Source organism: Hoplias malabaricus, chromosome 2, assembly GCF_029633855.1.
Source record: "Hoplias malabaricus isolate fHopMal1 chromosome 2, fHopMal1.hap1, whole genome shotgun sequence".
NCBI lineage: Eukaryota > Metazoa > Chordata > Actinopteri > Characiformes > Erythrinidae > Hoplias > Hoplias malabaricus.
In genome coordinates this window covers 77,695,554-77,719,244 of record NC_089801.1, presented here as the reverse complement: position 1 = coordinate 77,719,244, position 23,691 = coordinate 77,695,554, and the positions used below count along the sequence as shown (strand labels likewise).

General features: G+C 38.7%; 1 protein-coding gene across 1 annotated transcript; it reads left to right on the top strand.

Annotated features, from left to right (window-relative positions):
- Positions 1–9,264: 9,264 nt before the first annotated feature.
- Positions 9,265–22,035, top strand: LOC136687763 (Golgi apparatus membrane protein TVP23 homolog A-like). The gene is made up of 7 exons (XM_066662312.1): positions 9,265–9,402; positions 9,533–9,609; positions 12,815–12,959; positions 14,334–14,423; positions 15,578–15,700; positions 16,732–16,860; positions 17,926–22,035. Exons 1-7 carry the CDS (start codon positions 9,394–9,396, stop codon positions 17,950–17,952), a joined length of 600 nt encoding a protein of 199 aa, XP_066518409.1. The 5' UTR covers positions 9,265–9,393; the 3' UTR covers positions 17,953–22,035.
- Positions 22,036–23,691: the final 1,656 nt, after the last annotated feature.

Genomic DNA, 23,691 nt, shown 5'->3' with positions numbered 1-23,691 from the left:
TGCTAATGTTATAATTAAACACCTACCGAAACTTTCGAAGCTTATCTTCCCCGAATCTCTTCTCACCCCCTTTCTCACGCCATAAATCATCTGATCACTGGAGCATTTAGGAGAAACAGAAACAGAAAGCAACATTTCTGCAGAATATCTGACGTATCTTACATCCTGGTATGTTGACCGGTCCTTCTCGCTGGTTCCTTTAAATCCTAGGAATAGCAGGAAACCAAAAGCCACAAGTATCAGCTGCTTTTTCTTTGAATGGGTTTTAATGAAATTTTCCACATCTTTACAGAGGAAATCATGATTGGGGGCTCTGAGGCTGAGGTTCCTACTTCTTTTTAAGGCAAGGGAGCAGCCCCATCTAGTGGGAAATGTAGAAAGAATCCTTACTCAAATGGGAGAAAAAAAAGAGGCTGTGTGTTTGTGCCTTGTGGTATTTTGAACACAGCCGTGGACCCCTTTTGAAGATCATCCGTCAGTTAGGAATGGGGACAGGAGCCAAAAGCCTTTCTGTCGAAAGTGTGGTGTGGGGTGCACCATGTTCTTTTTTTCATAATCTTTTTTTATTCACATAAAATTATTTTTTATATTTAAATGGCTGAAAATGTTAACAACAGGATTAGCCCAGACCATTTTTTTTGTTTTGTATTTTACTCTAGCATTTTTTAAATAAAACTTTTTCATTAGATTATATATATATATATATATATATATATATATATATATATATATATATATTGTTATTTATAAATATGAATTTTTAAATATTTGTACTCATTACAAACCTTAAAGCCTAGAAAGGGGTCCCACTCTCAATTTCATGTTTTCTTTTACCACACATCAGGTTCCTGTATATTCATGTTTCTATTATGAAATTGTCAAATTACTATCATTACAAAAATGATCTTTCTATTAGAGCTGTACGCTATGGAAGAAAATACATACCTCAGTATGTATGTCATATACCTCAATAACAACATGAATATTATGTTTTTACACTTGATGTTTGAAGTCATGGTTAAAATAAAGACTGTATATTTAATAAGAAATGCTTTTGGAAGATTTACTTCACAAATGACTATATTAAGCACAGACAGACCATACACTAGTTTAGTTTCCAATAACCAGGATATATTAGAAATGAACAAAAACAGTGATGTAGCATGTCCTCATTTGCTTGATGTTTTCTTTATTTTTCTATGTTCGATTCAGTCCAGAACCATTACTTTGCGATTGACTCATAAACAGGAATTGTTTTGATCAATTTAGAAAGGCACTTTCGCCTCCAGGAAAGTGGAATCGATTCTTCCCACAAAAACACAGTTTCCAAGCACCGATATAAAGTGCTGAAGGCTAATCTGAAAATATCTGTTGTCAGTTTAATTAAATTCAGCATAGAAAAAAAAATCTAAATCTAATTTAAGCTTTTGCAAGTTAGATTAATTAAGCTATGCTAATGCTATCGCTGTTTTCATTCCGTGTGCTATTTTCTATTTGTGGGCTCAGTGGGGAAAACAGAGGTCTGCAAGCACACCATTTTCAGCTAAAAGTCCTTATTGATTAGTATTTTCTGAACACATTCATTTGTACTCCTCTCACTAAATCAGGAGGACGTCTGTGATTAGCTTGTTTTCACTGTACATGCTACATTCATTACCTGTGCTCCTGCAAATGGCTTTTTAAAAAAGGCTAACACTACAGATGTTTTTTTGTGTCTATATCACAGTAAAGCCCTCAGGATTACTGTCCTCGCTTAATAATCCTCCATAATATAGGAAAGAGTTCTCTCACTGACACACCACCAACAAATTAGCTGCAAAGGGATAATGGCATGTGAGCTAGCTTGTGCTTCATAGCACTATTTCTAATTTTATTAGTAGCTCAGTTACATGTCTCTGGTTGCTGTACCTCTTCAAATCGGGCCACAGCTATGACTTTAGAGCTTTCGCTTCATATTTCAGACCACAGTGAACCAAAAATAGATGAAGAGGGCGGTAACAGCACCTGTGCTGATAGATGCTGTGTGTTCTAAGAAGTTCACAATACAACTTACTCAGTACAGCATGTTGAGTGCCTATTTTAACACCTCTACTCACATTTATTATTATTATTTTTATATTTTGTGAGGGTGTGCTTGTACTTTTCTCATGTCCTTACATAACCCAAGTAAACAATTGTATTTACAGAGAGAATACACATGCTGTCTGAACAGTACTCATACTTTCACTTTAGTATACGTGAATATTTGATGCCGATACGTCTTATCTGTCACTCGAGCATATTTGTGGTTTTATATCTCTACTTTAAATCACACATGAATCACACTGAAAGAGTACGTATACTTTCATTTACGAATTTCTACTTTGTTTTCACACATCTTGTCAATTTTATCAGCTCCACAGACCATACAGCAGTGCTTTGTAGTTCTGCAGTTACAGACTGCTGTCCATCTGTTTCTCTACAACAGTCAGGACCTCCAGAGGACCCCCACAGAGCAGGTATGATATGGGTGGTGGGTCATTCTCAGTGCTGCAGTGATACTGATGTAGTCGAGGTGGTGCTGTGCTGGTACAATTGGATGGTACACAGCAGTGCTGTTAGATGTTTTAAAGCCTTCAGTGTCACTGTATCAACTGATTATTTATTTAAAAAGACATCCACTACCAACTGTGCAGCAACAGATGATCTACTGAGTTTACATCTACAAGGTGGACCTACAATGCAGGCATGTCTAACAGAGTGGACAGTGTTTCAAAACTCCAACTGCTCCTACCAGCACAACACACAAACACACCACCAGCTCTGAGAATGAATCACAACCCAAATCATACCTGCTCTGTGAAGTGTTCTGACCACTGAAGAATAGGGTGACATTGAATTACAAAGTATGCAGAGAAACAGGTGGACTAACAGGTGGACGTATCAGTGTGTACTTGTATAACTACTCTAGGGTCAGTGACGCTGACACACACACACACACACACACACACACAAACATGATGTTATATAAAACTGCATGCATTTTAAATGTGCCAGGGTTACAACTGTGGCCTAAAGCCAAACTATTGTATTTTTGTGTTTAATTATTGCCGTACGCTGCTGCTCTAAAATAAACTCAGGGCCTCAACACTGGATAGCAACCATGGCCTGATAAGGGAGATAAGCTATCTACTATAAACACAGCTCTCAAGCTTGAAACTCACCAACAAATGTCTGCAACTATGACTGATTGTTCTGCACAGATGAAAAATACATGGAGGTTCTAAGGGTCTTGTGTATTGTTTTTCATGGCTATGGGTTCTAACTGGCTAGACCTAAAGTAATCCAGCTAAAACGGCTTTCCCATCACGCCCGTTGACACACAGGTCCTTCAGGCAACCCCCTAAAGCCAAAGTTAAAAGAAACTAAGCACAAGGCATAGAAACAAGACACTGCAAATAGGAAAAAAAAAATTAATTTCAAAAGAATTGCCTTCCTTAGATTAAATCGATATGAGATTAAGTACATAGATTTTAAATGTAGATCCAGACGATACAATAATGCTTGAAAATGTGGCTACTGGCACACCACCAAAATGTGTGCAAGGTAAGTAGGGATAGAAAGTGAAAGTGTATGAGAATCCTCCCCAATCCATTTCCACATGGAGCTTCATATGGAATTGTACACCCAGTTTGCTGTAATGAAAACCTGCAGTTTTTGTGGTTTCCAGAACATCTTGGAGCAATAATAAGTCAAGTTCAGTTACAAGAGAAATGCAGACTGACCTTGCTCTGTTGGATGGGAATTTGGGTTGAGAGTTCTGGCCAGACCATTAACCAGACGTGGCAAACCATATCTGCATAGGCCCCATTTTGTGGACGAGGCAATGCCACACTGGAAAATACTTTCCCAAACCTGAATGGAAACCAGTGAACTGGATGCACTGCCTTGGCATCCGTCAGACCCATAGTTGTGTTTCCACTGATCTAGTGTTCAGCAGTAATGTGACTAGACATGAAACAATATGAACATTTTATATCACAATTATTGTAGGTCATCGGTATTAACGCAGTTCTGTTAAAATGTTAAAAAGTAGTTTTACACACAAATATTTCACCACATTTTAAGTTGAATAACAAAAATTAGCAGCACTTTGTTTCCTCATTTAAATAATGTTTAAAAAATAACAGACCTAAAGGAACACTGAACACTATAGTATCGTTTTACTGTTTTCCTTCTATAAATTCATATGAGATTGAGATAGTAATTATTTTGGGCAATCACATTTCTCTCTGGTTGTTTACATTCAGAAGCTAAGTGTTTTTAAAGTGAAATAATGTGGTTTAGGGGAGAAAACGACTTTTGTTTGTACGTGGATGAAGTTTATACATTTTTATTAAGTGAATTAGCACAGATACCCACTTGTAAACACATGGCAATACAGATTGCCATCGCCCGGATTTGGAGACATTTCCACTTGAAATCATCAAAAATATCATCAAAAATAAGTGTATATTACCAACCTATGGAGCAGTCATGAGCAATATCCTTATTCCTGTGGAGCTGCGTCTGGGAGACTGCTCTTAACTTTGGTTGAAGTTATATGAGACTTTTAACTTTAAAACTGTACTAACATTGCAGCTGATGGAAAGTGATTAAAATTGCAGTTGATAGTGGCAGCTCTAACAGATCAGAAACTGACTTTACCATGTTTTGGGAACATAAAATCCCATGATTCATTTGTTATTTCCATATAATGAACAAATATGCAGTGGGATTCATATTGTACTTTTTGTTTTACTCACCTGATTGAAAAGGACTTCAGAGAAATCCTAGTTAATAATGAGCAAGTCTGGGGAAGGACAAAACTTCCTAAGAGCCTGAGGAAGAAACGCTGAGAGGAACCAAGATGTGAAAGGGGAAGCCATTCGTATCTGAACTGCAGCGGATAGTGGAGTGAAAAGTGGAATTATGATTCATCGCAAATGGTTCTGGTCAGAGGACCTTATGTCATGTCCAGGCAAAAGGACAATTCTGTGAAATGAACTACATTACACGTTATACACAGACAGTTAGTTACTCCAGTCAACTGTGTGTCTTCTACACAGACAGACCAGCCAACGGATTTACATTTGTGGTATATAAATATTAACAATCTAAGCTCAAAGCAAATAGAAACAACCTCAACAATGACAAAGAAGATGACTGTCCTTTCAAAATCATTGCACTGAATTTCCAAAGGCTTCGTCTGCAGGGTCTGAAAATACAGACGTTAATCTCCTGAAACAGACTCTTGAAATTCTGGGCACAATTCCCAAATGGTGTTAGGTGTTTTTAGATAGAAAGTGAAAGGGCCATAACAGTTCAGCTTATGTATCAAGATCCTGTTTACACAAAACTGAGCACTGTAAGCCAACCCAGTCCAGACAGTGGGTGATATGAACATCCACTTCAGCAAGGGGGAGGGGGGCTCATTTAGTGTTGTTGTGTCAGTTTTCTACTGAATTTAGTTCTCTGGGTGTATACTGGAGACTTGAAGTTCATGGTATCTAGTAAGTTACTGTTGTAATATTATAGTGTACAATGTAGTGTATAACACAGCTGTTTCCACATGGTAGACCGGCATGCTTGTGCAAGATAGGTAAACCATAACAGTAGACGTCTTTACGGAACACTTCTACATAGGTACCTTCCTCTTACTTACAGATTGAAACTGTAAGTATCTCTAGGCGTCCCCTCCAGGGTGTATTCCCGCCTTGCGCCCGATGATTCCAGGTAGGCTCTGGACCCCCCGCGACCCTAAATTGGATAAGCGGTTACAGATAATGGATGGATGGTATCTCTAGGCCATTATGAACGGCATTCGTAGGCTTTTTACTGCAGCAAGAATTATCCTTCGATATTGGAAGAGCCAGAACAGGCCTAGTCTCATGTTGTGATGATATGTTGTGTCATAAAATATAAGGAATGTACAATATTACGTTCTTGATTAGTGGTAGCTGTCCTGTGATTATTGTTCTCTTTCCACCTTTTTTTTCTTAAAGAAATAAATTAAATAAAAAATTCAGCATCACCTTTCACACTTGATATCAGTTTACTTCATTTGCTTTATATCCTTCACCAACTGTTTTGTAACTGAGAGATATGAGCTGTACAGGGCTAAGACAGCAAACTTAGCTGATGGAACATGATGTTAGCATTTGTTTGTTTTAAAAAACAAAAAACAAAACTGGCTGCCTTTCACTGTGTAAGTTCCCAGTCATGTGATGCAGATGTCTACAGTCAAAATGCTATGGGGGCGTTGTGCCACAGAGGAATTGAAGAGCACTTGTGTAGTGCTGGCGTTAGTTTGAAACTCATTTTTGGACGCCATGCAGGCCATGGGACTAGTTTACGATACTTTGCAAATGTTCTTTACAACTGTAAAATCTGTGTAAGTTAACGTTAACTAATTTAATCCACCTTTCTCTTGCCTCTCTATTTTTCAAATTAAAAGTGTTCTGCAGAAGTACACTGTTGCTGCAAAACATATTTAGTGGAAACACTGAATCATTGTTCGGTATAAATTATTAATTATATTCATATTATTCTGTCAGCAGTGGGTGCAGCTCAAATGAGAAAAAAGGGTGGCTAAAATTTCTGGCCGTTCTGTGCCTGAAAATGAACCACAATGCTCTATGCAGGGCTGCACTAAATCAAAGAAACAATAGGAAGCACTTAAAACCATGTTCAATTAAATGGATGAAATTTCCTTTCCTGTCTGTGTTCATGGATCGTGTCTGATCTAGTAGACACATATGCCAGTCTGTGCTTCACATTATTATAGAGGCATCTGGCTAGAGATAAATATCAAGGAAAGCTAAATGGACAGGAAATTGTATTTAACTTGATGCAGCCCAGGTTGCTTATTGTACTTTTCCACTGTATGGTATCTACTCTACTCAAATCTTCTCTACTCCGTTTGCTTTTCCATTAGGTGAATTCAGGACTAAACAAGACTTGGAAACCTTGCAGAGCACTGACTGGCCTGAGACTTGTGAGTCATAAAATAAAGCAGAGATCCAGCCCAAACACATCATCTGTAAACTCTCCAGAGACACTACAGAGATCAAACTTATTGAACTTATTCACAAAAGGCAGCTCATAAAGTTACACAGTGGTCTTTTGAAGAAGTTCAAACAAAGAAGGGAAACATGTCTGAAATGGGGCATGGAGCATTAACAATACACAATAAGCAAACAACGCTTAATGGTACTGCTGCCGTTAGTGTGGTTTACAAACAACATGGTTCCAGTTAGAGGTGCTATTTTGTGACTTCACCAGCTACATATCTGGTGGGGGAGCACCATTGCAGTTCAAAACCAACCCAAAGAGACCAAACAGCAAATAAAAGCAAGCAGAGTCGAGTAGAGCAGGTACCATGCAGTGGAAATGCATCATTAGTCTTTATAAAACCTGTCTCTAAACTGGCCTGGACAGTTTTGTCAAGCGGTAGATCCATTCACACAGATCACCTGCTGAAGTATAAACAAGTCATTTATAATTACTTCATGTGAAATGGTGCACTGTTTATAATTTTATAAACAACCACCACCAACCTCCACCATTGTTAACCAAACTACTCTAAACTGTGGTTCCCACCCATCTGGTGTTCACACTGACTAGTTTTCAGGATATTGGTCCAGGTGTCAGATTTTTTAATGACATTTTTAATGTTTTTGTAACATTTTCATGAATTGTATCGAAAAATTAAGCAATACATTCATGCCAATTTCTCCCCCAGAGCTGGCACCAGAGTAGATGGGTGAACAAAATCAACATTAAACAATACAAATTCATAATAACAACAATAATAATAAAAAAGATAAAAATGAAACAAACAAATAATCCCCGTAAACAATCAGCCGTTGATTCAACGTTGAAATAACGTAATGACGGCCGTCTAATCAACGTTCTCTTAAGGTTGAAAACGAAAGTTGAAAAGACGTCCAAACACAGACATTTAAAAGACGACTATTAGACGTATTTTGGACGTCCATTGACGTTATTAATTGGTCCCGAAATAAATTACTTTTATGAAATGCGTTTTGGACGTCCACTGACGTTATCGATTGATCACCACTTATTAAGATGGATTTTGAACGTACATCGTTCAAAATCCATGTCCTTGACGGACAGACTACTTTTAGACATATTTTGAACGTCCAGAGACGTTCCTTGTTTAGTGGAATTAAAGTATCGTTGAAAAACATTTGTACGACGTTACAGCATGAATGCATATTTTTGGCAACACTATAGTGTCTGTTCAGGTTCCAGTGACTAAAAACACTGACAGGCTGATGTTTTTAGTCTGTTGTTTAGTGAAATGTTTTGGAGAATTGCTGCTTGAATATGACACTAACAGCTGAGAAACAACAGAAGTGTGATTTACGTTTTTTTCCCGTTGTAAACTCTACTTTCATTGAAATGTTTTTTTTTTAGTGCCATCTCACGTTAACGGTCGCACGCTCAAATCCCGCCCACTGTCGTCAGGTAGCCAATCAGATTTCAGGCAGTCTCACTGACATTTCAAATTACGAATCATGTATCCTTAAAAGCAATGGCATCCCTCGTCTTAGAGTTGAGCTAATGTTGCAGTTTTCCTACCTGCTTTCAGACAAGACACCACGCTCTTTGAAATCATTTACTCGGTTAGTAGCACATCCTCTGTCTAAGGCGAGGTCTGGCTAATATTTTCCTGCTTTCTAAGACCGCGCTGAGGAGGATCAGATTTACTCGTATACTAATGTAGAAATAGCGCAGTTTCTGAGACTGTCGAAAAACTGGTGGGAGGAAAAAAAAAACACAAACACAAGGGCAATCCGGCTCCATGCGATGAGTCACTTGAATCTCTCAGCACACAATTATGAATCGACTCTTTCGATTCCCAAACGACTCTTCATTCAGTGGCAGTTTCATTTGCTTACAAAATTCACACATTTACAAACCTCTAAATATGTCAATCGCCAGGCAGATTATCCAAGAGCAACAAGTAAAAGACCAGCAGAATCAGCTCTCGGAACAAAATCTCCCTTCTCAAAAAAACAGTGGAGCCCAACGTAAAATTACGTAAAAATAAGAAGCCGGTGCACGTGACAGTGAGAGTCGGGGTCTGAATGTTCCCCCGAATAACGTCACTAGATATGCTCAATATTTATGCCGAATTAAAAATAAAATAAAACGTAAAAAAAAAGCATATCACCAGGAGTCGACTCCTAGGTTCAATGAACCGGTTCAAATAATCGAGTCTCTGCACCAGCTAGCGATACGCCAAACGGACCTGCTTCATAAACACTTGAACTATTATTAATGTTTAATACTCTATTTTTGAAACAAATATTAACCTAACAGTCCTAAGCGCGGTGTATGTAGAGGATGACTGAGGTAAATGTAAAGATAAACTCTTAGGAAGCTGCAGTGTCCCGCCACAGTTTATATATATATATATATTTGTTTGGCTTTTTGGTGTCTGTTATTTCATGTGCTTGTTGTGTATGTTTCTCTGTGGGGACAGTCTCTCTCTGGTGAAATCGTGGACGTGTCTCTAGATTTCGTCACTGAGGACAGAGCAGGACGGACGACAACAATACGGTTGAGTATCTGCTATATATTTTTTTTATATTATAATCCCATAAAAGCCATGTGCAGAGTTTAGACAGGATTTTTTAAAATATAATAAATGATACTAAAATGGGAGTTACTCCAAAATTTTTAAAATGAAATCTGTTTGAATTCTATTTATATATATATTTTTATTATTTACACCCAAACATTTGCATATTAATTGCCGTAATACTCATAGATCAACACCTTATCAATGACCAAAACGCTTCAACATTCTATTTGAACAAAATTTCTCCAGTTCATCGATATTCTTGATTAAAATCCCACCATAGATTTTCTATGTGGTTCAAGTGACTAGTTCCAGGACTTTTTCTGCAGTCGAGCCTTGGTGGCTTTTCAGGTATTTTGGGGATCATTGTCTTGTTTTATGGTCCAGTTGCCCAAGCTTCCTCACAGAAGCCATGGCTATTTCTTTTAGGATTTCCTGTGATGTGCTTGAATTCATCTGACCCTCCACATGCTGCAGGTTTCCTGTGCCAGAGGAAGCTAAGCAACCTCAAACATCAGAGTAACATTGCCATGCTTCACTGTAGGGAGGATGTTCTTTTCAGCGTATGATTCATTCTTCCTCCTAGAGACGTGCTATGGCTCCAAAGGCCAGAAAAGTTCTAGTTTTGTGTCCACTGCTTCACAAAACCGGAAAACGTTTGTGGCCTTTGAACAAGTTGGAGCTGACATTTCTTGTGTTTCTGGGTCAGTTGAGGTGTACATATTGAATTTGGGCACGGAGGCCTTCAGCGTTTAGTAAGCAACCTACTTTTTCAGTCACTCATTGGTTTTGCTTCCTCAGGAATCTAGTGGCAGCCGGTGATAGCTTCCTCTTTCTGCCGTGTCCAGGTAGTGTAGCCAGTGTTCCTTTAACTTTGAACTTAACTAACTTCCACCTTAATTTCTAGGAACATTCAGTGCCTTTGCTTATTTTGGAACTCTTTCAGTGTTTGTGCAAGTCAGTGATCGCTTACATTTTTTGGACAACTCTCTTAATTTCTAGGAACATTCAGTGCCTTTGCTTATTTTGGAACTCTTTCAGTGTTTGTGCAAGTCAGTGATCGCTTACATTTTTTGGACAACTCTCTTAATTTCTAACATGGAATCAAATGTGACAGTCAACAAACCGCAAGCAAGGGCTTTATCTCAAGCCCTTGATTAGCTGTGTCTGGTGCGCTTGAAACAACACCCAATTTCTAACTGTGTGTTGTTATGAAGACTTCTATTCAGAGGGTTGATTACTTCTAAAACCGCAGTAGTCATTTAAAGTGGCATTTTCTACTGTACATGGAGAAACCACTGTATATATGTTTTATTAACTTTTAATGTAACTTTTAATTACGATTTAAGGCTATGTCCAAAAATCTCTCATTCCTTTATCATTGTGTTTATGCTGTAAATCAATTCATATTGAAAAACCATTTAGTTTTCTGGCACTTTACTAGACTAAATTACATATCAGCATCTGTAGATCACTTCAAAGATATGCCATCAATGTATTCTTAACTATCTTAGGTATTGTGTATGTTAAACCAGACTGGATCCTTGCCAGCAAGGAAATAAAGGAACCCACAGCTTTTAATCCGTTTCTCTACTCTTCTTAGTGCTTTCACAATCCATCACCACACTACATTCCAGCCTTCTTACTGCTGATAAGGAAATTGAGAGAGGAACGTGAAATTCTTGTAGCGTTCCAGTGTATCTGGAGTGTGTAGCCAGTACACGTCATTATGTTGGAAGGGTAATCAGAAATGATTAATAATAACAGGAAATTGTACATTTATTTTACTTCAAGTAAATTTTGAAGGCAGTGTCTTGTAGTGAAAATAAGACTCTCCCTCCATAGACAATAACTGGAAATGCTTGGGTAAATAAATAACACGACATCTTCTGAAATAAGCGGTGTTTGTTCTATCCTTATTGAACTCATCTTCTCGGAAGGCTTTGGGGTGGCATTCAGCCACAAAAACCTAAGCTGAAGTTAGATGTTGGAAGATTAGTTTTGAACTCAAAACAGCACTCCAGCTAATCCCTGTGATATTGGAAATATCTTAATCATTCCAGAGAACAAGTCCTACTGCAGCACAGCTTTACACCTCTGCAGTCCACACTGTATTTATGTGCATTCCCATTTGTCAGCACCTTCCTATGAAGCTAAGACTTCGCACGCCTGGTTGAACATCTTTGCCAGCTACAGTATGGGTGCCACGTGATGATCTGACAAGAGTTTCCCTTTTCTACTGCATGGATACCTACTCCGCCCAACTGTATATGATACTGGTCAGCTCTGATTGCTAGGTGCCTGGTTAGATTGTTTTTTGGGACTGAACACAACTCCACAAATCAGTTCAAACACACCAGTAGAGTATTTTTCATCCTTTGTTGCACTGTCCAGGTCTTGCTGGAGTCTTTCATTAGCCACTGATCCAATTATTGGTTGAACCTCTTAAAAGGACCACAGACAATATTGTCTTTTCTTTTTTATGTCTTGATTTCTTGCGCTCCCATGTATCCCTCGGCTTGTCATCTCCACCAGTCTTTGAACTATTAGACTATGAAGTCTAATAAATAGTACAAAATAAAAAGTCATGACTGACAAGTCTCTGTGGCCAATCAGTGCTCTGCAAGGTTTACACGTCATGGTTTAGTCCCTACTCGGCAAACTTGGGACCACAATTGAGCGTAGACTAAACAAGTACGCAGTTACAGTTAAATCAAGTAGAGCCTAGTGGAGTAGAGTAGGTACCATACAGTGGAAAAGTGCCAATCCTCGCCCACATTTAAAGCAGATTCTCCCAGGACTGTCTCCAGAGGTGTAACATTATGTGACTCAGGAGACAATGGTAGGAGGAAGTGCTTTGAACAATAGAGCAGTGTAGTTTTGTTTAAGTCACTATTACATCATAATGCTATAAAAATACTGATGATCACTGTCTCAAAAGAAGGTACTGCACTGGTACTTCTAGGACTTTAGTCTCCAGGTAACAGCTAGAGCTACATCTATGAGATAGGCATGAGGAAAAACATTGATATTCCCACACTTAGTTAACTTTGTTAGAACCTTTTTTTTTAAACTCTTTTCTGGTTTATTATGGAAAACAAGATGCCCTCAGGTCATTGTCTCAAGGATCCGTTTGTGTCACATTAATTGAAGAGTGCTCTCATTGTGTTGCTCAAATTTCAGACATCCACTGGCAACATTCTTCCACCTGTTTTTCCGTGTGGGCGCCATTGTTGCATATCTGTTCTGCGACTGGTTCAGCAGGAGTTTCATCCTCTGCTTTCTCCTGGTCATCGCTCTGCTCTCATGTGACTTCTGGTCAGTGAAGGTAAAAAAAAATAAATAAACAACAAAGGACAAAGGAGGTCTTGTGGGCCTTGAGTTCAACAGTAGTGCAATGAGAAATAAATGAGTCTGTCATTGTAACATGCTTGACATTGCGGTAATAATAGTGCATTTCCAAATAACATCTCGGCAGAATCCACACACAAAAAAAGGAAAGTCTTTGCAAAGTTCCTAGAAGAGCATTTTCCCGTACGGACTGACTAATGTTATACACAAGTAGGAGCTGTGAGTTCAGCCATATTTCACAGAAAGAGCTCTGTCCAATGACATAGACCTGGTCGCGAACCAGAAAAATGAATTCCCCACTGGAACCAAGGAAGAGGTGGTTTTTCAGTGTGAACCTTGTCTAAATAATAGGAAACAGGAACATTTTGAAATGCCAGAAACACCTCTACGACAATGGCTATATGGCTAATAGGTCCAGCCAAACTAGGCTTGTTATATTCACAAATTTCAAATGCATTTCTACAGTGAACAATAACTAGATTAGGAACACCTACCATGTATCTACACTCATTTCTCTTCATAAGTGGATCAGACACAGCATTGGCTGCTGGAGGTTTTACACCCTCAGTGTCACTGCTGGACTGAGAAGAGTCCACCAGTCAAAAAACATTGGGCCAACAGCATTCATTGGGCAGTACACTTCTAACACACCACCACCACCAAGAGAATGATCCTGCACCCAAACCATACCTGCTCTGTATATACAAATGATATTGGGTAGATGTAATCTGCCTCTAATATGTCACAGAAAAAAAAGGAAGTTATGCTTTATACCATTGTTGTCAATCAAAAAGCAAGTGGTCTTAGACATTTGGCAGTGTAGTGTTTTAGAACTGTTTAAACATCAGAAGTGGCATTTTCTCCGCTCCGTATTTTTCTTTTTCATTTCTCAATAATTTCAAAAGCCTGCCCTTTTCACAGAAGGTGTTGTGAATTCCCACATGCACCTTCTGTTATGTAGCTATTGTGCAATGCACACACTGAGGTGATGACACTGAAATTATATGTTGTGTAACCCTAATTCTAATCTAAACAAAATTAACATTTTGCTGTCATTCCATTGCGATATTTAACGGATGGGTTGTGCAACATTACAGTGGCCCAGAGAGTCGAAACACAACATGATTTTGGGAATCAAGCAAGATACGAGAACACAACAAATTCAAAAGAGAACACACACACAAAGCACAGTAAACATGCTGTTATTTTGCTGTATTCCCTATATCTTTTTGTTTGCTTTCTAAAAGTTGTTTTTTTTTTTATTTTACTGTCAGGGCCACCGTAGACCTTTTTTCTGAGCAGTATTCAGTATTTTCCTCTAACCTGCCTCATTGTTCTGATTGGTTCCCAGAACGTAACTGGCCGTCTGCTGGTTGGTCTGCGCTGGTGGAATCAGATTGATGAAGATGGGCGGAGCCAATGGGTGTTTGAGGCTAAAAAGGCAACTTTTTACTCTTTTCACATATTCATCAGATAACACTGCCTCTATGTCACTGTGCATCTGAATGTGACAGTATTCTACTCGTATATTACGATATAATGCCACTGAAATATACACTAAATGTCTTTATTTTACCCCAAATTACGTTTCTAAAACATTCTCAGACACAATGATCCCAAAAGTTTAATTAACACACCGAACGATCACTGGATTAGGAACACCTGGTACGAGTGGATCAGACACAGCAGTGCTATTTAGGTTTTTAAAGCCCTCAGTTTCACTGCTAGTCTGAAAAAGTATAATAAAAAAAAGATAGCATACGTTTCCCTGTGTCTGCATGGGTTTCCTCCGGGTGCTCCGGTTTCCTCCCACAGTAGAAAATCACACGGTAGTAGGTGGATTGGTGACTCAAAAAACTGTCAAAAAACTGTCCGTATGTGTGAGTAAATGTGTGAGTCGCCCTGTGAAGGACTGGCGCCCCCTCCAGGGTGTGTTCCCGCCTTGCGCCCAATGATTCCAGGTAGGCTCTGGACCCACCGCGACCCTGAACTGGATAAGACAATATATATATATATATATATATATATATCACATACATATGGCAAGGGATTTATAAAACACTTACAAAGTTTCATCTTTAAGGTTTAGTCTTACTTAAAAAAAAATGGAAGTAGGAAATGAATCATGATATGGCTGATGATTTCATAAACCATGACATGTTGTCTTCAGAAGGACAGACTGTGTATACAGTGGTGGTGTTGGGATGAGATGAATCATGGCCTCTGTCTGGTTTGTTTTTCATATGTTTAAATGGAATGATTCATTTAAGAATGTTAAGGATGTTGTGGAGGGGGACGAGGGCCCGGCAGGTGGTGCCACGGTCACACAGCTCCAGTGTTTGGTTTCCTCCAGGTGCTCCATTTCCCTCACACAGTGTATGACCCAGCGTCCATAGCTGTGAATGACTGGGTGTGTCTGTGTGTGTGGGTGTGTTTGGCTTTATAATGGACCGGCGTCCCGTCCAGGGTGTGTTCCTGCCTTGTGCCCAGTGATTCTAGGTGTGGTCATTTAGGCTAGACGTTGAGTGTCAGTATTGTTTTATATTCTTTGTGTGTGTGTGTGTGTGTGTGTGTGTGGCTGTCTATCTCTTCCAGAGTGGTGACAGCAGTGGGACAGAAGCAGAGGCACAGATTTTCTGGTTGGGTTTGATCATCTGTCCACTCGTTTGGACAGCTTTCTTCTTTACAACACTCTTCTCCTTCGAGATCAAATGGCTGGTTAGGCACTCACTGTTCTCACACACACACACACACACACACACACACACACATTCACACAAACACAAACCAGATGGTGAAACTTATTAACAGGAATGAATAACAAATCATTTTTAAATGTTAGCCCTGCATTTTAAAATTCACTGTTTGCAAAAGTAAACCATTAAAGAAGGAACTGAAAAGTGTGCACAGTGTTAAATTACTGAAATATTACAGTATTCGGGGTCTGAAGTCTATATGTTGAAGTTAAAGTTTGAATTATTTCTGAAAAAAGTCTAAAATCAATAAAAAACCTGGCAATGTTGTGAGAATAAACAATTCACGACGGTAACATTTAATGTAAGGAGTGTTTCTTTAATAATGTCGATATTTCAGTAATATGTTGAAAAACAAACCTATTTAAAAACGATGAGGAAAAAAAAACCTTGGCAATAAGAAATAATTTTGCAGGAATAAAATGTCTCTATTTCCAGATCATTTCAGAGTATTGTTGGCTACATTCCACAAGGAAGAGTCAAGAGTTTAGTAAAGTGACACTTTCATATCAGTTTCGGATATCAGTATTTACTAATAACAATCTGGCGGGGAATATACCAGGGGACTTTTATATGATAAATGTAGTTGGACGACATTTTAGAAACACGTACCAAGCCCATGAACCATGTGCTAAAAATAAAAGTGATTACTAATTTGAATATTAGATCTCCCTCCTGTAATAATAGCCCCAGTCTGGAGAGGTTTGACCCGCTGTCCCAGTGCCAGGGCTGCGCTCGGCTCAGACCTGAGGAGTCGGTAGCAGAGTGGAGCAGATCTTTAATGATCGGTCTCAGGTGACTCCAGTAATCTCCACTGTTAAATCAACACTATTAGTGTTAACACTGAGAGTGTTAAATTAGTACACTAACAGTGCATAATGTAACACTAATAGTGTTGATTTATCACTGGAGAATTTGCTGTGTACTTGACAGGTTTTACAGGTTCTATACAAAGGAAATGATGCCTGTCGCTATTCTCTGAATTCCTTCTGTTAGGCTCTGGTTGTGGTGGGAATTTCTCTGCAGGCTGCTAATCTCTACGGCTATTTGCGCTGTAAAGCCGGGGAACAGGAGAAACTGCCCAAGTCGGCCGCTCAGTACCTGGGCCAGCAGTTCATTCAAAAGGTAGCGCATCGGTTACTTCACTGGAGATGAATGATGCGAAGGAGATATTGTAATGTTACACTGTAAGGTTCACTAAAGACATGGGTTTACTCCTGATATTCGATATTGTAAGCTGAGCAGCAGTAAATGCGACTCTGGTGGCAGTTGATCAGAAAGCAAGTGCAGAGTAGCTTTAGTAAGCTTAATAACATTCATGTGCTGTGTCCAGAACAGTGCCTTATACACTAATTAGCGCACTGTTTTAGAGTTATGCCATTTTGTAGCGGTGTCTGACAACGTGGTGGCTGTACATTGTAGTAAGTAGAGTGGCTAGAATATTGGTAATATTCATTTGTATGTAAACAAATACACACATAAACACAATGGGTGATATTGAGGAAATGTCCATGTATTGTATGATTAATCAATAATGTGATAATTGTGACAGGCCTAAGTGCCACACACCAGACACAAAAACACACTAGAACCACCAAATATTTGTATTTATTCATTAATAAAATAAAAAAGTGGGCTGGCACGGTGGTGCAGCAGATAGTGTCGCAATCATCCAGGAGGTTGTGGGTTCGAGGCCTGCTCCAGGAGTGTGGTGTGTTCTCCCTGTGTCTGCGTGGGTTTCCTCCGGGTCACTGTCTGTGAGGAGTGTGGTGTGTTCTCCCTGTGTCTGCGTGGGTTTCCTCCCACAGTCCACAAAAAAAAAACACACGTTGGTAGGTGGATTGGCGACTCAAAAGTGTCCATAAGTGTGATTGTGTGTCGCCCTGTGAAGGACTGGCACCCCCTCCAGGGTGTATTCCTGCCTTGCGCCCAATGATTCCAGGTAGCCTCCAGACCCACCGCGACCCTGAACTGGATAATGGTTACAGACAATGAATGAATGAAGGAATGAGTTATTATTATTGCAGCAGTAATGAACTGTAACGTATAATTATATAAACCTAGTATATAAAAGTGTCAGACAGTTTGATAAATGCTGCAGTGTTCTTCTCATATTAATAGCTAGTGCTCGGAGTGGTGTGATGTTTCCAAACACTCTGTTTTGTTTTCTTCTGTGTTTCTCTGTTTCAGCCTGATATCATATTCGGGATTCTGTAACAGAGGAGGATCGCTGAGACATCTGCAGGAAAACGAGCGGGAAGATTTGAGTGCTGCTGATGTGAAGTTTGGGCACCTCAGGTCACATGACTAGTTTTGTTGCTTTGGTAAACAAGGTCATGTTACCTGCAGAGAACACACACTGGCCCCCACTCGATCACTGTTTATTAATTGTTATAAAAATATAATAATGTTAATTTAAAGACTCCCACAGGATCAGAGACATCAGTGATGAGTAAAGGCAGCTAAACCCTTTATTCAAACTGCTTTAAACACAAGGCAACTGTACAGCTCAGCACGCTTGGAGGAGAACACTAACTGCTCAAATATTTATATTAGCCAGTTGTTCCCTTTGATTTTTGTATTTTTTCTGAATATAGTTGAACCTGGGCGTCCAAACTTGTGCACAGAACTATAATTACATATTCAGTTTATGTGTGTGTGTGTGTATAAATATATCACGGCTTCACAAATGTTAGTAAATCGATCTGCATTTATAAGCATGGCGATGCAACCTAATAAATAAAAGCACTTAATGCGCGACAGCCACAAGGGGGCGCACTTAGCGTTTTGTTTTTCTTTTTTAACCATAGATTTTTTTTTGTTGCTACAGTAACATTCAGGGTCATTGCAGTGGTTTAATTGCATTATTATTTATTTTTGTTTTGTTAAAAACACTTGTGTTAATAACATTAGTTATAAGCTATGTAGAAAAAATCTAGATGTTACTTTCCCAAAGATGGGGTCCCCAACATTGGATTTGACACGCTTAAGATTTTCTGATACATTCAGGCCACTAGGTGTCAGTATAATGGCTGGTGCCTAAAATAAAACAGTCATTAAAGAAACTGACTGATGGCTGTGTGAAGTGCTGGTTTCCTAGACAGTGATGAAGCCTAGTGGTAGACTGTAGACATTCTTCATCCCAAATCCTGTGGAGACCTGGACTAGGCTTAATTCCTGTCCTCAAAACCCAAAGTGCATTTCCTGTGTAAGCTTGTTTTTATATTTGTTTATTTGTTGAACTGTGACATTCATATTTATTATTACTGTTATTTATTTTAATTGTTTTAAGTGTGTCAGACTTTGCCAGATGCGATATTCAAAATATCCCACTGATAAAAATCTCACACAAAAAAAAATCTGATTTTACAACCAACACCTTCACCTCCTCACCTCAAAAAAAAAAAAAAAAGCTTAGGGCCACCCAAAATTTCTGCTTGGAAAACGTATCTTAGGCACCCAACTAGGCTCCTCATAATCCTTCAAAACGACCCCAAAAATCCTGCTTGGAGCCCTCAAAAATCTTTTTAAAATGCCCCTAAAATGTTAAAGCCGGTTGGACCTCTTTTTGACTTTTCCATCTGCTTCCAGTAGATGTCGCCACTTCCTTAAAGATTTTGATAGAAAATCTCTGCCGTGAGAGACTAGCAGCTCCTCAGGAAAATAAAAGACCTCAGGAGCTGGATACTGGTCACTTTTCCTGGTTTTGTTTCTAAAGTTTATCCTCACATTCAATTTTCCACAAATTGTGCGTGTTTTTAAATATCTTGTCTTCAAAACCTGAAGAGAATGTGAGACTAAGCTACGTACATTAGCATTAGCTCTGGATCACACTAGCAACTAGCCACATAATGAATGTTCTCAACATTATGAACTAAAAATAACTTTTAATAACACATCAGCAGAAAGATTACTTTCTTAATAGTAATAATAAAAAAAAATATAATCATCTCATGGATGTTTTTTAGCGACAGCAGTTAAACATAACATAAATAATACATAAATGTCTCCATATGAAATCCTCGCAAAAGGTAAACAACTTGTAGATGTTTAAATATATTATCATATCAATTGTGCATTTACATGCTATGAACTTCTGAACCAATGAAAGATGGCTTTGGCATCTTTATGCAAATGCATATCAATATGCAAATGTACCTCCCCGAAGGACAGAAATGAGAGATTTCAGTCAGCTTGTGTACTCTGTGATTTCAACAGGTTTCAGAGAGTAGGAGGGGTGAGTTTCTCTCTCTCTCTCTCTCTCTGTGGGTTCTCAGTTGGAGTAGGAGTAGCTCACCACCAGAAATTTGTCTGCTGTGTTTAGCACAGATTCTGAGACATTCTGGATTCTACATTTTACAGATTTAGAGTCAGCATGACCCTCTTTTAGTTTCCTTTCTTGGGCTTAACACAGTGCAGTAATTAGAGTGTAATCACCATTCCCTTTAACAAAGCAATAGAATGTAATACACTTTAAAATGCTGTAATCAAATCCAGAGTTTCATTACCAGCATTTCTCATACACTATATATATATCCAAGCTTGAATATTCTGGAGAAGCCTAGGGTCATAGTGCCCAATGCCAAGCATCAGTAAAAGGGATATGAAATCCCCTGGCATTGGAACTGTTTTCCCCTAAAGTAACAGAAATCCATCCAGTACTGTTGGGAGAAGCTGAAATAGAGATTCCAACTAAATATCCATCATAAATACCTGACATCACTAATTCAGTTTGAGCCAAATGCAATCAAATCCTCTCTGTAATGTTCCAAGCTCTAGTGCAAAAGCTTTTTCATTAGAGTAGAAGCTGCTGCTGCTGCAGCAAAGAACAACAAACTCAACATTGATTCCCTTCATTTCAGAAAAAAAAAATTTGGCTGAAAAGGCCTCTACAAACGTCTTAAGATATAGATCATACCTCCCCATTCATCTAATCCTGTTAATATGAATGGAATGGATATATTTCTCAGCTTTCGAATATAATTAGCAACTAATTTATCATTTATTTTCATTTTAATCAAGGAAAATAGCCTGTCAAAGCTGGTGCTGACTTTTAATGGTGTTTACTGAAAATGGTAATAAATAAATAATTGAGAAGGCTTGTGTGTGGTGTGAGTGATTGATTCAAACTCATTCATGGTTACAACCTTATGTTGCTATGTCAGACCCCAGGCACGCTTGTTGCTGTCATTAATTCACACTTCAATTTTGTCAAAGCTTTTTGAGGCTGAAAGTCATACAGAACCCAATTTGCCTGGCTCACTTTGGGGGTACAATGTCCCTCCTTCTCCCTCATCATAAGAACATAGTTATTTAGTAGCTGGTATAGCAAATTTGGACTGTTAGCATTCTGCTCCAAACTGAGCTGTGTAGCTTTGTTATGTGTGCAGTAATTCAGAAAGAAGCAATATTTGTCTTCTCATGTCTCGGAGGCAGCATGTCTGATTGAAGGATGGGGCTATTTGTTTTAGGCACAATTAGGATTATGGAAATGCATGCTCAGAGGCTAAATAAGGTACACAGCAGTGACCAAACTCCTGTTTAATCCAACATGAAGTCAGATCTGCCTGTTAAAGCACAGAGATTAAAATGATCAGACCAAGGATGAGTTCAGTGAAAAAACTGTAAGTAATTCAACCTGCAATTTTCTCTGAGGACATTGGGGAAAAATACAGATATGGTTGATTGAAACCGAAATAAACTTACAGAGCTTTTGAAGCTGTTGTGCACTTACACAGCTCTTGAAGGACTTTGAGAGTCGGAGTGGTTTGGAATTGTGACTGGATAAAGCTATGCCAGGAATGCATGGCCCTTAGTGGTAACAATGGTCATTAAAACATTGGGAAATAAAGTCAGATTCCAGTGTAACCAAAATTATGTGTTTTAGATTGAGCAAATTAGATGATCCGGGATTGTCTGCAGCAAAGGGGTGAGTTCCTCAGGAATGACCAGGAGCTCCAGCAGATCCGTCACCCTGCCAATCAGCTTCTAGACAACGTTTCTCAATCTGCACTTTTGTCATTTGTGCTCTTGTTGGACTTGACGCCATCTTCCACAGCCCTGTGCATCCCTTTCCATCGTGGAGTGGTAAATCAGACCTGAAACCAATGTTAAAACCCCTTGCTTATAACAGTGAGGATGAGTACAGTGTGAAATATTTGGAATATTGTGAATTCTGTGGTAAATATGTAGTAGAAATACATTGAATATCCGGAAAAGTGTTGAATATGTATTAGTAAAATATTGAATAATGTGAATTCTGGGATTAATACTTTGTGAAATATTGTGAATTCTGTGTTAAATAAATTGTGGAATATTTGTAAGTTATTAATAAAGTCAGAAATTAATAGTAATGCCCGCCCAAGAGACTGCTTTAAAGGACTTAACAGTACCCCTAAACCATAACATTGATTAAGAATGCAACGGGGTAAAGAATATGCATGAATATGCAAATTGTAGATGCCTCGTTGCCTCCCATTTCCCAAAACCCTGCTGCTTCCACCTAAAGCCAAACGAGCAGCCACTGTAACATTAACAAACTGTTAGATTGTTATTCACCAGATTTGAATTAGATTTTACAACAACCTTAAATGATGCAGTGGTTACATACTGATTTTTCCTTGTTTGCATTTTATGTTCTACCTTAAACAAGAAGCTAACAGGGCTATTTGTTGTGATGTTTCATACTATCTTAAGTTGGCAACTTAACCTGGTGGAATTAGCTTCTTATTTTTCAGCTTATAGCTTGAATTTTTTGTTCCAAATGAAATGGGGCCACATTTAACTACAGCAGTGTAAAAAGAGGACGAATTTTGGCTACAAAACACATTACATCTCACTTTTAGCATGCTCTAGCGGCTTGTTCGAATTTTTCCTTCCACCTTAAATGATGCACAAAGTATATTCTGTGGATTGTACAGTTTGACAGTGTATTGGACAAGTCTAACACTCACAATTTGAAGTATGTACTTCATTTACCAATATGCAAACCACTCCAACATGTTAAGTACTTTAGCGCAGCATTGTTTTGTAGCAGTGCTACTGTCATTAACATATTTTTGAATACTGGACTGTGATTGGTTCAAACTAATTTATGAAGTGCTGAGGAAAGCTGTGTTTACAACGGGAAAATATGGTAACATTTCAAACATATGTCTGTCTGAATATTTATAATAATAAATACAGATAATAATATAGTGATAAATACAGAAACACATTTAAGAGCAGGGTTTTTTAAAAGCAGATCGCAAAATGCCACTTTTGGGTTCCAAAACCAACCAAGTTTGATATTGGCTAAGCTTTCGCACCCATGAGGAAACAGTTCAGTTTTTGTTCGCAAACCTAATTTGGAAGCATTCAGCATGTTTCCACAAAAATAAATTGGTTCCCAAACCAGAAAATGCAATTCCCAGCTGAAAACAAAGAACAGTAGGTTCTTCAGTGTGAACCGTGATGACACCCATTGGTTTATTGAGCCAAAGAATCTCCAAAAAAGCACAATATAGTGTTACCAACAGTGGAGCCAGACGCGGTCAATTACAGCATGTTATATACGTGAAAATCTAAATAAATACAGGAAAATGCTCAGTCTGTGTGATCTCTAGGGCTGTGTTTGAGGCCGGCTGGTCACTTTTCCCCACTGTTCTCACTGTTCACAAGCTCAGCAGGACCGCTCAGAAATCAACATCACTGCCACACATGCATGATGTATCGATTATTTTTAGTGTCTTAATCACAATGGCATTCTGGGAATAATCATAGTAATTCGCAAGTTAAAATGCTAGTATTTCCTAGTTTTTTGGGAGGGTGATAAAACAAATAAATGTATAGTATGGGCCCCCTCCAGGGTGTATTCCCGTCTTGCGCCCAATGATTCCAGGTAGGCTCTGGACCCACCGCGACCCTGAACTGGATAAGTGTTACAGATAATGAATGAATGAATGAATGAATGAATGT